The sequence below is a fragment of the Strix aluco genome, chromosome 11 (genome assembly GCF_031877795.1).
Source record: "Strix aluco isolate bStrAlu1 chromosome 11, bStrAlu1.hap1, whole genome shotgun sequence".
NCBI classification, from domain to species: domain Eukaryota; kingdom Metazoa; phylum Chordata; class Aves; order Strigiformes; family Strigidae; genus Strix; species Strix aluco.
The window spans coordinates 22,573,476-22,590,497 of NC_133941.1; the positions used below are offsets into that span (position 1 = coordinate 22,573,476).

At 41.5% G+C, this 17,022-nt stretch overlaps 1 protein-coding gene across 21 annotated transcripts in view; it reads right to left on the reverse strand.

The window, feature by feature from the left end:
• The window catches only part of IQSEC1 (IQ motif and Sec7 domain ArfGEF 1), a 357,026-nt gene that overhangs the window by 62,851 nt on the left and 277,153 nt on the right, over window positions 1–17,022 (reverse strand). Inside the window, exon 1 of one of the 21 annotated variants that reach the window (XM_074836699.1) lies at window positions 6,445–6,628. The exons of 18 other annotated variants lie outside the window; for them this stretch is intronic. In XM_074836699.1, coding sequence (XP_074692800.1) covers window positions 6,445–6,509 — 65 coding nt within the window. In that variant the 5' untranslated portion in view covers window positions 6,510–6,628. Of the gene's footprint in view, window positions 1–5,755; window positions 6,129–6,444; window positions 6,629–17,022 lie in introns of those variants that run through there. 2 more of the 21 variants (XM_074836700.1, XM_074836704.1) reach the window with 2 other exon arrangements.

The following is a 17,022-nucleotide window of genomic DNA, read 5'->3' on the forward strand; positions in this document are numbered from 1 at the left end:
TTATCAAATTTTAAGTTCTGCTCTGTGTTCTAAATAATTTTATTAGCTACTTCCAATCAGTACCTAAAAATAGAGAATTTACTGCACATACACAGAATGAGGGTAATTGTTAGGTTGTGCTGCAGCTTGTAGCAGCTTCATTTTGATGCAGCACACAAATGCCCAGGACGGCTCTGCAACTCTTGCTCCCAGAAGCATCAACAATCTGCACTGACTTCTGCTGATACAGCTTGCCTTAGCTGGGGGCTGCACATGAGGCTGATCAACCACAAAAGAACACCGGGTTTAAAATAGAGAACTGGGATCATTCTCAGAATTCATATGCTCTTTACTATGACTTAAATCACAGATCTTTCCACAGTGGAAAATGGTATTTTAGGACAAGGGTAGAAGTCCAATTCACAAAAACAAGAATCATCATTTTGTGAATTGCAAATTAAATACTGTGCAAAGACAGGTTTTGAAAATGTCAAAGACAGTCAGAAATGATCTTGTGTGACATGCTGCACCCGTGGTAGCACAGGAAAACCTGAAATACTTCTGTTCCTCTATGCTAACCTAATTAAAAACATCTTAATCACATATGAATAACAGAAAAAGAATCCAAGTTTGCATCAGGTTGTCACCATTTGGGACAATTTCCATTAATGCTAGGCATTAATGGGCTTTCCATTTATGTTCTCTCTCAATTTCACAAAGCATTAACTACTAGTATTAATAGGAAACTATTAGCTGTGAAGTCCCCATTCTCCCAAAACTTGAAGCATTAGAATCAGCTCCTTCTCAAAACCAGTTTCTACTAAATTCCCCACATCCCTGGTGTCTTCTAAACAAGGTTCACAGAATAAAATATAAGAAAAGAATACATAAACAACAATAATGAACTGTCTTTCTTTCAAGAATCTAAGAACAGCTGAAAATATTATCTAACATTCAACACCCTGTGAAATGTTAACTTCAAAGCATGAGAATCACCCCAGACACCTTTAGAATGGAAATTCAACAGCTGTTTCACAGCACATCACAATAGGCAAGAAAGAGAAATAATTTTTATTCCCAATTGAAAGTGTAGAGGGGAACTAGACTGAGAGAAAAGCTATTATTAAGCTGAAACACAACCAGAAAGTCAGGGGTTTATACAGGCCTCTTCTGGTATATGTACTATTAGACACCTAGGAACTGCAGCTGGGTCAGGAACACTACTGTTCATCTCATTTGAATGATGACTTCCTCAGCACAACCTCCCCAAACAACAAAGGAACCCTGTCTTTGGGATTATCTTTAAGGCAGGAGTCCTTCCAACTTGCATCCGTGCCTTCCCGAAAATTTGGAGTTCTGTGCAAGTACTGACATGGCCTACCCTGACTTGAGTCATGAAAACTGAAAGGATCACAACTATAATCATTCCAGCTGTAGGCGACACTAAAAAGAATACACTAAACTCAAGTTAAATACAGTCCAACACACGGCTGTCTAAGCTACAGTGCCCATAGCCACTGCTGTATTTAACTCTCCGTGTGATCTGAGATTGAGTTTGGCCCGTTCTACTATAAAGATGGGGAGTGAAAATTGAATTAAAGTCAAATTGTGAACTTTCCTGTAGTGCAGTTTTAGAGCTGGCTGTAAACATACCCTGCAACAGAAAATCCATCAGGTTTGCATCCTTGCTTCCTTTATACCGCATAAGGTGACCTGAAAGGTCATGTATGTATCAACAAACAGAAGGAAGTTAGTTTTCTTTTTCTCTGTTCTTATGAAAACATTTAAACTCATGACACATCCATCCTTGTTAATCTGGTGAATTTTAAGGGCGACTGAAATTTTTTGGACTAAAAAATGCAAGTACCCCTCAAAACAGCTTAGGATTCTTTTTCTACTGCCCTGCCCTATAGGTAGCCATTTATGTAAAAGGAAGCCAAATCTTAACCGCTACATTTTGTTTGTGCTTGCACAACATAAGGCAACAGGGAATTGGGTCCTTTGTTTTTAAGCACAAATTTAACTTGGATGACACTGAACTACTGAAAGAATCTGATTAACAGATATACTACATCAATTTCCTGTATTAAAGGCTATCAAAGCCATCATTCTAATTTTCTGCTTCTCTCACAGAGACAAAAGGGTTTGATTTTTTTATTATACCAAAGCTTGGCTTTTTTACTTTATTTTTATTAAGGACATCTTTACAATAATTTCGTGAAAACGTTTCTAGTCTTTTGTCTATTGTAAGGAAGCAAAAGAAGATTTATTTAGCTAAATTTGCAGTCCCCTTTAACGTAATACTAGGGCTTTGTGCTACAGTGGATTAAAGCAGCATCTGTTCTCCTCTGGAAACCTGGAGTCAAATCACAGCAGTGCAGTAAACTTGCCATCTCTGTCTGTATCCTAACTAGAATTGTACTTCCTCCAAATAAAAATTCAAACGAATTCCTGAAAGACACAAAGAGGGCTATGTAAGTAAAGTATTTCTGGTTAATAAGTCTTGCTAAAAAAGCTCACGATCAGTAAATATTTTTGCATAACAAAGATGTATGAATTAAACAAAATCTGTATTTACATAAGTTTTGACATAAAATGACAATATACAGGATGCTGAAAATGAACTTCCAAGTCCGGGGCCTGATTCTGCTCTTCTAACTAACTACACAGTCTTGTTAGACAACGGAAATAGAGGCAAACTTGGGAATATGAATTTGGCTTGTGGCCCATACCCTGTTTAAACACAAATGACATCTAAACAAAGCACACTTAACAAAAACAACGTGCCACACACTTTCTCCCCAAACCCATGATTCATGACTTCATAGTTCCAGTTGTTCTGTTGATCAGGCAGTCTCTGGGTTAAGGGCACATCCTCATATATTTAATGTAACAAATAGAGCAATCAGGACTCCATCAGTTTCTGAGGTCTCCTGCAGTTCTGTTATTAAATAAACATAAAAACCAATAACTGATTGACAGCTACTGTGATTAAAATATGCCCAGCTCTGAAATTAATGATAAAATTGCCATTGATTCTGACCGAAAAAGAACTATGTTAATGCTGAAAGAGAAAGAAAATCGCATCCTTCATAAATTACGGTAAATCCTTGCAATGAAGAGGCACAACCCAGTTAATCTATGTCCACCTATCACAATGCTCAAAGTAACAAAGTGGTTTTTTCTCCTCAAATTGCGGTCCAACGTTTTTTTCAAAAACAAACAATATTCAAAAATAGAATAACTCGAACCATTCCTTTGCACCTGTCAGAATCATGCAGAAACTGGAAGCCGCATGGGTTTACAACAAAGAGGGTTCTTTAGATTGGATCTTGAAATTCTATGAGGGCCTAGTGGATAATTTCCAGGACATCTTTCTGGCATTAATATTTCCAAAATAGAGCTGCCCTGATAGCAGGCTAAATCCAGTCTTACTCACTGAGGGTCACACAGCTGAGGCTATAAAGTTAAGGCAACGCAGTGTCTTGAATTTCAATTGGAACACCCCACAGTAGGCAAAAGGACATGTTTTACTAGCAAAGCACTTCTAGCACTCTCCTTCTGCTAGAGATGCCTGAAGTCTGAGTATCAGTGGTGTTAAACACCAAGAAGCACAACTGAAATGTGTGAGGAGATGTCAAATACCTACAGGTAGCACCTCCAAAAGTGTTGGGTTTGGTTCAGGATGACACCTTGCATCCACCAACAGAGGACTGGCTACTTTCAGGCTCCCTTTTATAGTTCATCACAGCTACTTCTTATTGGTGTTCAGGGCAAATACAGTTTGCAGGCGTAACTACAGTAATCATGTAAGTGTGCTAATTGGCTGCACAATTATGAGACCTTCCTCTTCAGAAAGTTTGATCCTTGAATCACCATCTTTATACTTCGGAGAAAACATGATAAAGGTAAACTGTTGTTTCAAAGCAGTTGTTCCACCCGAAGTCCTAGCACCTAACATCTAGATCCTCAAAGGCACGAAATAATCCCAGCCTCCAAGTGACGAAAGAGTATTTCTCACGAAGACTCAATATTTGGAGGAATACTTTCTATAGCCATGTGAATAGAAATGCAATTCTCTTGAGAGAATTTTCATTTTGCAAATATGAAATGGTCACAGGGTGAGGAAAACCACGTAAGGCCACGGGGCTGTCTATCCTAAGAAATCACTTCCCAGTTCTCAAGAGGAACACCCTGGCAATTGCTAAGGGAGATGTCTCCTCCAGCAGAAGAGGCCTGCTTGCCCAGCAGTAACTCACGGCGTCAACTCCCAGCAACCTTCCAATAGAGATTTGTAACAAGAACAACAAATCAGAGTTACTGTTCCACTTGGTATTTGTAATTTTACAGGTAAAATACAGAATCCTTGAGTTTCCTTAACTGAAAGTTGCAAATTATTCAATGAAACTGAAATGCAAATTGTTTATTAACTGCACCAGGATTCCCAGAGAGCTTCTAAAGGGGGGAAAGAAACAACTAAACTCTGTTGATATGCTGAGCACTATCATTTTCACTGGTTAGCTCCAGATCTTGTACTATAGTTAGCACCTTTGATGATAATGAATTATTTCAGATTAGTAGAAATAGGAAAAAGGATGATAGTTGACTTCACACATGAAACCCCAACATTGAGCAACTATTTAACTGAAAGAAAAAAAACATCTGACTGTGTAACAGTACTCTCAATATCTGCAATTTCAGGAACTAGAACAGGACATCACAACGACAAAACAAATCTGGTACAAAAGTAGAAGTAAAACTGGAAATGGGTCATTTTATTCAGCATGGTTTAAGTTCTCCCAAAGCAGGAGATAGATGTAATGAATTCGGTGTTTATATGAAGGATATCTGCCACAAGAATAGACACAGTTAAATACAACCATCCAAACTAAGCACTCAGCAATTCCTCTTTTAACACATCAGGCAGAATAATCAAGTTTAACTGAAAGGAAGTGCATAGCAATGTGCAAATGGAGGAAAAAAGTCTGAAACAATGACTGAATAGCAGAATGTCACTGTGTGAATACAGGCAAATCTGTCACTAAAGTAACATTTACGAATTATGTTTTGTAGCAAGCCATGCAAATGCAGTATCACTTACGCAAACATTACCAACTCCACATGGGAAACTTGCAAGCTCAACTTTATTATTTTCCTTAAGGGTAAAAATGGGCTTAAGGATCATTAAATGTGTGACTAAACTGTCCTATAAAACATTTTTCTTTATCAAAAAACATTTTCCCTTTCTTTTCCAGAAAAGACACCGTTGCATTCATATGCAGTTACGCTGAATCCAGTCACTTCCTCCTTTTATATTTTTCCACACGCGCACACACCCGATTTAAGATGTTGCCTATCTTTATTTAAATCGAATATTTCTTTAACAGTTGATCAGCTCAGAATTTCATCAAATTCTTTGGTGGAATAAGCTTTCACGATGCATTGGAGATAAATTTATTTTGCAAGTGCTCTCTTACCAGGATAACTATTTTGGTCTATCATAATCTACACACAACGCCGCACAAGAAAAACTAGTTTGTACATCTAGTTTTCAAGTGGCTCATGCAACAGAGTACCGCGTTTTTCTAATTCTGGTGCACGTTATTTTAGTAGTTAACGACAACATGGTAACAATAGAGACTGTACATATTAACATGACAAATCCCATTTTCTATTTTCAGTTATTCTCTAACCCTACTCTGAAGGTCTTTGAACTAAACTTCTGTTTCTCTTCTCTTTTTTTGGCTGAGGGCACGAGTCGCAAATGATCGTTTACCCCGAGCAGTGTCCCTGGATTCGCCGCTCTCCGCAGGCTGACAGTCACAACGCCAGGGCTCCCGGTCTCCCCGGTCGATTTCGGTCCCCGGGCACAGTCTGTCCCAGAGCTTTGAAGTACAACTCGCCGCTTGTTTGACACCAGTCATGTGATTCCTTGCACTACCCCAAACTCGGTGCAAAGAAGTGTTTTCAGGCTGGTGTACGCCCATGCACAGACCTGGGCGGCAGCGCACACGCCAAGGCAGATCGCACCCCAACAGCACCCCGCTTCAAAACGCTTCTGGCGGTTCTAGCCCTCGTCTGCCACCGACTAGCAACAACCTATGCACGGCTCCGCTTTCCATGCCGCATTTAAACGATTGCGAGTTCAAACTTACGTCCCCACAAGACAGACGGCACCGCAACTCTTCTCCTCCTCCCCCCTCCCCGACCCAGGACAGAGGTTCCCGAGCGACACGACGGCCCGGCCGTGCGCTCCTCACCATCACCGCGAACTTCGCGGCACCCCAGAGACAAAGGGGGGTGACCCCCCGCGCAACTGGGAGCGGCTCCGGGCTGCCCCCCCCCAGCGCCGCGTCCCGCGACGGCGCGGAGCCCTTTGTGTGACAGGACGGGGTGGGGGGGGGGCTCCCCACCGAGCAGCGCCGGCGCCCGGGGGGACCCCCCCACCCCCCCGGCGGGGCTTACCAGCTGTCAAGCTCCAGCTCCAGCAAGGACTGGGTCCTCTCCGAGCTGCAGTGCAGGCACCACATGGCTGGGCCGAAGTCGCAGGCGGGGAGCAGCGCGCCGCCACCATAGCCGCCCCTCAGGCCGCCCCGCCCCCGCGCCCGCTCCCCTCAGCGGCCGCGCGCGGCTCAGTGGCGGGAGGAGGACGGGGCGGGGGGGGGGGACGACGACTCACGGGAGCGCGCGCACGCGCGGAGGACGGTTTCCCGGGGAACGCGAGGCGCCAACGGCCCCGCTCCCCTCAGGGCCCGCAACCCTGCCCGGGGGTCGCTTGGGCCGGCTCCGGCGGGCACCTTCGGTGCCCGCCGGAGTCGGCCCAAACGTCCCCCGGCAGCGGTGAGGTTCCCGCCGAGGCCTTTTCCTCTCCCGGCAGCGAGAGGTGAAGTTTGAAAAGACGACCAAGCTTCAGGATTTGATGTTGGTCAAGGAGCGCCCCAAGTGTTTTCGGTTCTTCCTGCCCACCTCATCTGCTTAAAAAGAAAATAACAGTTTCAATTATCTTTCAAATTAAGTGAAAAAGTATACGTAGACACTGGAGGCATCTGAGAGAAGAAGATTAACTCCCTCTCACAAAGGGTGTGGCTGCACGTTGTCCAAGGCTTCTGGCAGCCGCCCTGAAACTCCCAGAGATGTCCGTGGAAAGAGCAACGTGAAATAGCAAAGCTAAAAATATTTCAGATGCACCAGAATAAGCACGTGAAGAAAGAATGTAGCTTGTTCAAAACCCCTGACCTCGAGGCAACGGCAGCAGCTGTGCTGGCAGCAAATACCCCAACTCTTTCTCCCTACACTTACTCCCAGGCACGCGACCAGGTGAGGAAACGGAGAACTTCTGTCAACGTCACACACCTTCAAAGCGACAGCATCCGAACTTCCCTGGCGTTGCTCGGAATATTAGCACGATAATCCAAATCCTGTTTACTTTCCACAAAACATTGGTTTTATATGCGTTACACTAGTATGAGATGGTTTGAGGTGCGTGACTGCAAGGCAGAACACGAACTCCTGGTGCTGTGAAACACGCAGAAAGAAAACACGCACAAGATAATAATAATAATACATTAAGTGCTGTGGAGGCCTGGTGACGGGAGAACAACAATTTGGGGAGGAGTGGTTGATTTATTATTAATACCTATCCGAATTTTGGATGAAAATGAGTAATTCAACAAAGATTTTAATTGTTATCCTTTGTTGCTCCACTGAAACCTGACCTAGAAAGCTTGTGGATTTTGCTGTATCATGTCCTCACTGTTCTCACAGCATTTGTAAATGGGAATGGAAGGAAACCTCCACCTCCTCCAAACACATGGTAGCTCAATAGTAAAGCTAGTTCTGGCAAGCAAGAATTCCTCACTAGAATTTAAAAAAAAATAAAACACCACACCAACTGAATTTCATCATCACAGTATTTGACACATGAATAACAATCCTTCCAATTTTTTTCAAGCAGATTCACCATGCAGTGATTAAAGTACTGCAAGAAATCAAGTCTAAACAGAGTTAATTGTAACTTAGTAATTCATAAATGAAAACCATCTCATCTCCTAGAATACCGTAAAAGGTGCTTTAATTTATATATACGCCTCTTATGTAGAAACCACACACCTGCAAATAAGAACATTGAAATTACATAATTTTCTCACACACAATAACATTTTACACACCTGTTTTATCAAAAATGCTTATGCTTCATGATGCTTTCCTAGCCTTCCTCCCCCAAAGCCTAGAAAAGGGTTTGCAGCATATCTGGAAGGTTAAGCCGAGCGCTGAAGAACTAAGGAGTCAGCCACTTGCAGAACTTGTTGACCCCAGGGAACATCACCTTATCAAATGTCTGCCTCTGTTCAAAATGCATTCCCAGTTCCTCTGCTGATCTAAACCACAAATAATTTTGAAAGGTACTTGCTAAGTCATAGTTTATTTGGTAGACTATTCCTGCAGTAATTTTAGCTTTACAGGTCAGAATAACAGCTGAAACTGCACCACAAAACCAGTGGATAAATAGTGCTACCTATAGGTACAAAGAAATTAGTGTTTCAAAAAATAGTAAGGCCCATATGATTAATATCCTGTAATAACACAAGAAAGCAAGACAAGTTTTAACTTCTGGGTTTCCTGTTTCATGGAACCGTCAAAACATCTTGCTTTCCAAATTAAATTTCCCTTCATCAAAATAAGCATCATGCCTATGTAAGCTGGGCAAACTGTCTAACCACAGACACTCCTTGTCTTCATTTAGATGCCAGGGTACCGGGGAAGGGAAAGCTAATTAAGAAAACAAGAACCATCCTTGGAGGGTGGGTTGGGGGGCGAGGGCAGTCGGTCACTTTACCACCAAAGGCTTCATTCATAATCATTTGCACAGTATTTAGTGCAATTTTGTATAGGGACAGAGCAATTTGCACTATACTTTTTAGGAATGGAAATACTCCAGCACATAAAGGCAGCACCGGCTGATCTCTGTAGTTTGGGGAAACTCAGAAGTTTAGTCAGAAACTAAAAATGCTGCTCAAACAAATCAGGTGCAAGAAAGAGCACAATGAAAGGCCCAGCTGTGCCCTTGTGCTGTATATACAACATGCCTCTTATTTACAGTACATACCATGAGAGCTGATCACATCTTTCTGGATGATAAAAAGAATCAAAGCAACATATCTTAAACCCAGTTAAACATTTGGACTGAGTGTGCATTTTGCATAGTTTCCTAAGGAAGCAGTAGGCATAGATTCCAATAAGCCTGGGTTTAACTAGCTTTCAGTGAAACTCAAATATGTTAAGGAAGGACACGCCTACACTGACTGTTTTGATAGTAATGTCACTGCAAGTCTATAACCAGAGACTATTTATACTGCAATGCCTACTTCCAACATCTAATGGTTATCCAGACAGCCTCTCCCCTACAGAAGTTCTGGGATAGACAACAATCCCACATTTTTCTGGTCCTGACTCAGTGCTCTCCCGCATCAAGCTTCATCTCTACTTGTAAACAGAGAGAAATCCAAAGCAGACATAAGCAGTCCACAAAAATCAACCGCTCCTTTGGAAACCAGTTTCCATTTGGAAACCAAGTGCAGACAGTTTTAGCGTGGGCTGTGAAGGAGGATATGTACTGGAAAGGGCGGCTGAGAAGCTCTGACCTCAAAAGCAGTCACAGAATTTTCTGAAGAATGTGCTTTTCTGAACCTGCTTCAAACAGAATCTTCCTTCTCCAGATATGAGCACGCTAGACAAGCAAACAACCGAGCAAGCAATACTGACACATCCCATTTCAAATACTTTGTGGCAATTGTTACAGCTTCCCCCCTCCCTCAAAGTAAAGCACCCCGAATTCTCATTTTTGTTTCATCCACTCTGCTACAAAGTTTTTGCTAAATCACTTCTTGTTTTAGTAAGTCTTTAGAATCTAAAGTAGAGGTTAAATGCCAAAATAATCTACATATTTAAGATCTCATACGTATTTCAACAGGGGAAATTAAACACAGAAAAACAAATTCTTGCTGCACTATGCAGATGGCATTGTGGTTTCCGAGTCAAGGCATCCTGATGCAATTTTTTTTGGAGGGATTTTTTGTTTACATTTCAACATTCCAAAACCATCTTCATTGAACCATAATCCACTGTACATAACCCAGTCTCCCTCAGGTAACAGTAACCATAATCCATTCTCACTCAGGTGACCAGTGGTGATTTTTCATAGACATTGAGGCTTGACTTTTTAGGACAATTTTTTGGTGACACGTAGCTATGTTTTTTTGCTATCCCAACTACACAGGTGCAGTGCTTATGCTCTGTGCTGAACATACAGAGGTGACGGATGTTTCAGGCCTTAGAAGACAGGGGCAGGAGAGGACCTTCTAACATGGAGCCACTGTGGGCTTCTATACCTCTTTTATTTATCTCACTTTGCATAAGGAAGCTCTGGCAGAAGCAGTAGGACATACAGAGGTTATACACTCTGTGGTTCTCCCACTGCTATTTTGACATCTAGCTAGCATTAGAGCTGCCACCACAACACTCTAGAAATATGTAGCACTGGATAAGGAGATAGGAAAGTCATTTTTCATGTCTTAGTATCCTTATTCCTGGCAATTTGTTGGAGCACAACTAGTAGCATAAAGTTACCTTTGCTCCATTAAAAAAAAGATCAACGTGACTTAAGAAAAAATTAAGGAGCTAGGAAATCTCTGTGCAAGAGGAAGTAAACAAAGACTTCAAACTATGAACTTACGCTCATTAGATCAGTCCAGAAGTTAGAGGTAAATAACTCTGAAGCAAGCAGGCTGGCTGATCATAGAGAGAGAGCTTACTGCTGATTACTGTTGACAGCCGGCTCATTCACTGAAGTTGTTAGTTCACTGACTTCATACCACTGCAGTTTTCAGTCAGCGTGACCAGCAAATACTACTGACAAACTTACAAAGGCGGCTCCAATTTTGTTACTCTTATCATGTTTAACAATATCGCAGTAGTGAGATATTTCTTGCTAAAGCTAACCATATTTTATTTCTAATACAGAAATATAATTAAACCTTAGATTAAGCACAACACTGACATTTTGGTTTATCCAGTAATTTACATAAATCACTGTTATTTAATGTGTTAATAACTAAGATAAAGTTTATAAACCCCCAGAGTGCAACAAACCCAATTTGTAATTATGAGCACACAGCAATTTGTATAACATGCCATCTAAATCTACAGTAATTATGACCCTGCTTAAGGGTAATTCCCAATTTAATCACATTTAATACACCATTATTTCCAAGATCTAAAAGGCTGAAACGGGCATTTATCTTGCATTTTGCTTGAATAAAAGCAAAGGGTTACCCACAAAAAAAATTGGAAGGAACTACTAGGGAGTAGTTTTCTTCCTGCAGAGTATAAATACAGCCAAGCAGCACTGTACAATAAAATGCATTCACAGGTCAAAATACATGTTATTCCTTTCACAGTGGGCTTTGGGGGGATATTAATTCAATTCATCCCTTGAAAAAAATATGATAACCTATATGGATCCTCCACCTCCTCCCTCCCATGATGAATTCTCTGCTTCTCATGCTCTCCCTCTACCCATGCTTACCTGTACACCTAACATAAACTAAGTGTTCTTTAAAAAATATTGGGACCTATCAGTTTCAAGGATGTACAGCACAATGCTCTTTAACAATATTCTCTTTTGGTGCATGATGAGAATTATCAATATACAGTAATTGTTTTTCTAACTGTACAAAGCATAGTATATTGTGATAATTTTCCCACATGACCTGGAATTTCACAGAAATTCTCAAATATGCCAGGTAATTCTTCAAAAGCTAATACGTTCCTGTACTTATCCCAGTTTTGTGTCCCCCAAAATGGATTTCTTCTCTCATATATATCTCTTAATTTCCTATGGCTGCATACTAGTTCACTTGCTTTTTTAATGCTGATATAGAAAAATCGGCATTAAAATAATATCTACAACTTTAGTTCATTTTTAAATCTGAAAAAGCCTTTAAATAAACACATCTGGGAAAAGGCTTTATGCTGTCGGTTGCTATGGAGTAGGCAAAACAATGAATCTTTGTAGCCATTTTGCTCACCGAAGAACAGATCCAAAGCCTATTTAAGGCAAAGGAAATCTTCACTGACTTCAAGGGTTTGTAGATTCAAAATTCTACTTTTCAACTACCCATGCCAAAAACCCCCCACCTTTACAAAACATAAAATAGCATTATCACTATGTGTATAGCGTAGATGGCACAAAGAGTATAAACCCTAGCAGAGCAAAATTAGAATAACTTTTCATAGTCACCTTGCAGATCAGTGGGAGAAATAAAATGAAACAAATCTACTTGTTCTGCTTCTTTATTCCCTTCCATAAAACAAGATACTTAGCTCTACAGAGGGAGAAAATAAAAGGGTCTGTTATTAGCCCCTCGAAAGAAACCTTGCCAGGGAAAGGCTGCGCTCCACAGCAAACTCTCTTCTTAGCCCTTGCTAGAAGATTTGGGTAAGAGGCTCGATTTCAGAACAAAAGAGGAAATTCCATAATGATAACAATGTTTCAAAATGCTAAGATACACTGATTTATCCAGTGTGGAAGCATGCAAACCAGACAGCCCTGTAAACTATAGCAAGTTGTAACACACATACAAAGTCTCAGCAATGAGAAAAACAATGCATAAAGAGGATTAGACTGCAGTCAAACCATTAGACCAAAGCCAGGATTTCTAACTCAAAATGCTCTGTTGTCAGTACTCTGACCTGGTTTTGCCCCTCAAAGTCAGTAGTTGATCCTACAAACCCCTTGCTTGTGCGGGGAGCTATTATAAACTATATTATTAGGTGCACTACAACACTGACTGACTATTTACATCCACAGGAACAACACTGGAAAAAATAACATTAGGCAGAGCTTTTACTTAGTACAATATTTAGGTATTTCTCTCAGACAGCTCTGGAACACTGGTCACGCTGCTTCTGAGCTGATGTTTTCTCCTCTCTGATTCTGCCTCTGCTCCCTGTAGTGCTCACAGCAAGACACAGTTTTGGTTTTCCACAAAATTCATCAGTTACTATATAACTACATTTCAGTATAATACTATCAAGATATCTGAAATTTCTCTTGACAGATCCATAGGCATGTGGAACAATTTTTTTTCATGCAAATACCATGCAACCTCCCTTTCAAGAAAAAAGCAGGGGGCTTTCAGCAGTCATCAATGTTGCCATGACTCACCCCAGCAGTGAAACTACACCTCAGAAGCAGAAGCTGCAATCTAGGTCAATCAGCACTGAGCAGTGGTTCTTCAAGAGAAAACACTTTCTTCTCACAAATCCATGGACAGAAGGACAGTGGATGCTTGGAAATCCCCCAGAGAAAGTACGGAGGCTGACAAGGAGCCAGAGAGCCCATTTAGAAAGAAGTTCATCTGTAAGCCAAGAAGGCCACTCTATTATTGCCAGAAATTGTAGATCGAAATAGAGTAAAAAGGAAAGGGAAACCTTTAATCTGCATTCTCAGGGGCAATAAAGGCAGGACTCTGTACCGTGAACACAAGGTGACTGCAATTACAAGTTTGCTGATACCACTATACATATAATAGTCCTTTGTCTCTTAAGACTGATATATACACAAGAGTAGCTCCTTCGTTTTCCCCTCACTCGGAGTGCCACGTTCTTGGATGAATCCAGGTATCCCACAGCTTAGGACACACCAAAGCATCTGCAACACCAAGTCACTGGGTTCCAGGATTTCACTGACCAAGCAAGGGTGGTAGGCACCGAGTCCACGTGGCTCAAGATTGAGAAACCTGGGATGTAAGGAATATATCCTGATGCTCTAAAACAGCGGACCTCACAGAGAGAACGCTGAAGCCATGAGCTCCCCCGCTTCCAGACTGTTACTTAGTCATAACAAAGGACTGAAAAGTAAAGCAGAAATGGTGCAGATTTGTGGTCAGATTAAGCTAGGACTGCCACGGACAGAAGCAGCTTTACCTTCCCCTCACCTCTGCACCTTCTCCACCCCCTTGCAGGTGCATGTGCTTGTGCCGATGTGATGGGCACAAATAGATTTAAAACAAAGCAGGTTTTGGCAAGTCATTTGGGATGTCTCACCTTATACAGGGCAGACATCTGTCAAAGGTGCACACTAACACTCAGTATCACAGAATCAACTAGGTTGGAAAGGACCTTGAAGATCATCCAGTCCAACCATTAACCTAGCACTGCCAGTTCCCATCTACACCATATCTCTCAGCGCTATATCGACCCTACCCTTAAACACCTCCAGGGATGGGGACTCCACCACCTCCCTGGGCAATCCATTCCACTGCCTAATAACCCGTTCTGTAAAGAATACTTCCTGACATCTAGTCTAAACCTTCCCTGGCGCAACTTGAGGCCATTCCCTCTTGTCCTATCACTTGTTACTTGGTTCAAGAGACTCACCCCCAGCTCTCTGCAACCTCCTTTCAGGGAGTTGTAGAGGGAGATAAGGTCTCCCCTCAGCCTCCTCTTCTCCAGACTAAACCCCCCCAGTTCCCTCAGCCGCTCCCCATCAGACCTGTGCTCCAGACCCTTCACCAGCCTCGTTGCCCTTCTTTGGACACGCTCGAGTAATTCAATGTCCTTTTTGTAGTGAGGGGCCCAAAACTGAACACAGTCATCGAGGTGCGGCCTCACCAGTGCCGAGTACAGGGGTAAGATCACTTCCAATAACTAATCACTATCAATAAGATCCACTGAGTGTGTACTTAAGGCACAGGAGAAAAGCAATGCAAAAGTTCACTTCTGTTCTTACCTCTAGGTGTTGTCTCCAAATGGGACTAGAATGGAAAGTTTGGGACTTTTTAATATTAACAAGGTACCACTGTTAAAAACCCCTAAGAAAAACCCACTGACACCAGCCGATACAAAGCTCTGTATACTGCCTATGCAGTAGTTAGCAAACTTGTCACTGAATAAAATATCTTTAAACAAAGTTGGACAGAACATGAACATTGAGATAATACATATAATGCAGATAGCTAATACACAGTACATTAATGCTCTTGAAACACTGTGCAAACCAACTGAAATGGAACCATCCTTTAAAAATATGCTATGCCACGTTCCCCACAGCCTTCTCTTTTTTCTGCTTTCATTTTATGGCAGTAATAATGTGCTTTCTGCAAAAAGCATTTCTTTGGGATTAATGGACAGCTGAGATTAACAATGCTTAGTTATGCTTCACGTCATCAACATCTCGGAAGCTCTCAATCCCCAAGAAAAGCATAGTTTTGTTTGGTTGGTATTTAATGGGGTTTTTTTCCTGTTTGAACAATTTACCAATTTAGTAAGATGAGTGAGCTTCTGTGTGCACGTTGGGTTTTGTGCACACACTAAAGTCAAGTAGTTAAAATCAGTCATGTATTTTTCATGACTTTACTAATGTTTTCTAATTCTGGAAAACACAGAACTGTGTTTCTTCGAACAAAAAATGTGAAAGAATTACAAACCCCACAAATAATGGCTGAAAGCTTGTGAAAGTAACTACTAGTCAGTATTGAAGTATCTGAATATTGCTAATTTATGTTCTGTACAGAACTGTCTTTCTAACAGCATTTGTGACATCTGGCTCAGTATAATGTGCTATACTGAGAAATCACGTGCACAGGGCACACCATGTAGAAGTACATATTTTCCATGACCTGCCTTTGTGCAAGCACCATTTTAAACCCAGAAATTTTTCTACTTCAAGCTCAGATTGCATTACAGTTGTTTATTTTGATAGCAACCACTAAGTTTAAACTGTTACTAAAATGACAAGCATCACTGAAATGTCCCATATATAAATAAAAAAAAGGACCCAAATCCAATGTTAAGGTAAAGAAATCACTTTTCACTGACTGCATATTTAAACAAATGAGTAAGAAGAAGGTTATAAGGAAGGCCTTATTATTGACCTAGCAAAGTTAGATTTAAACATAGTTTATGAAAATATTTTCATGGCTTCTGTATTAGCGCATGACTGTGCAATACAACAATTTTTAATTCACGAAGGATATTTATCTACATTTACATTTTGTCAAATCCATCAGCGTGGAGATGCACTGTATCACTCAGATGGAAGACTTGGTTCAAATGCAGAAATATTTACAGACATGGCACTTCTTTTTGGCAGTTGCACATCCTTAAGCCAATATCACAAGCGACTGTGCTGGCACTGTAGAGTCCCTTTCCACAAAATTCAGCGAAGGCCACATGCTTACAGTTTTATGTATAATGCAAAGGGTGATCACTAAGGAAAACCAAACCAACGAAACCACATTCCCCAGCAATGATCACATAGCAAAATGAGTTACTGTACTAAGGCCACCCTACATATATACATAACGTAGGAAACAGCTGTGGCACTGACAATACCACTGTGTGTGGTAACAAAGTCTAAGCCTCCACTGATTAACTTAAGTCCATGAACTAGATTCAGTAACCATAAAAATTCAATCATCACGTAAATTACACAATCAAATATTGACTTTTTCCATGGTAACCCTTATAGCTAATAGAAACTTTGAATGGTGTTTTGAGCCTGATAGAGAGTAAACAAAAATAGGAGAGGAACCAACAAACACACACGTCAGAGAAACGCTCCCCACTAACACAGAAGGAAGAGCTTTAAAAAGACTATTTCTGTTCCACAGTTTCCTGCACTGGAGCCTGGCGGGCAGCACAGCATCTTTCGGTGTGGAATATGAATTCTGAGAAAAAAGGCTGGGCAGCACTGGCCCTTTTCACGGGGAGACAGGACACCTCTGCCTGTCCCCTGAGTGCAGGCGGGCCAGCCCTGCCCAAGCTCCGAGCAGAGCAGAGCTGAGCCAAGGCACACCGGCTTGTGCTCGCTGTCCTCCTGCCCAGCCCCTGCAGGGCCCAGCCAGTTCACAGACCTGGACATACCTCTCCTGCCCACCTCTCTCTACTCTTGGAAACAAAGAGGCAAGATGTGAAAGGGTAGGACAGTGTTACATTACCTTACTAGACTTATTAAACAAGAGGGAAGAAATGATCAGAAAA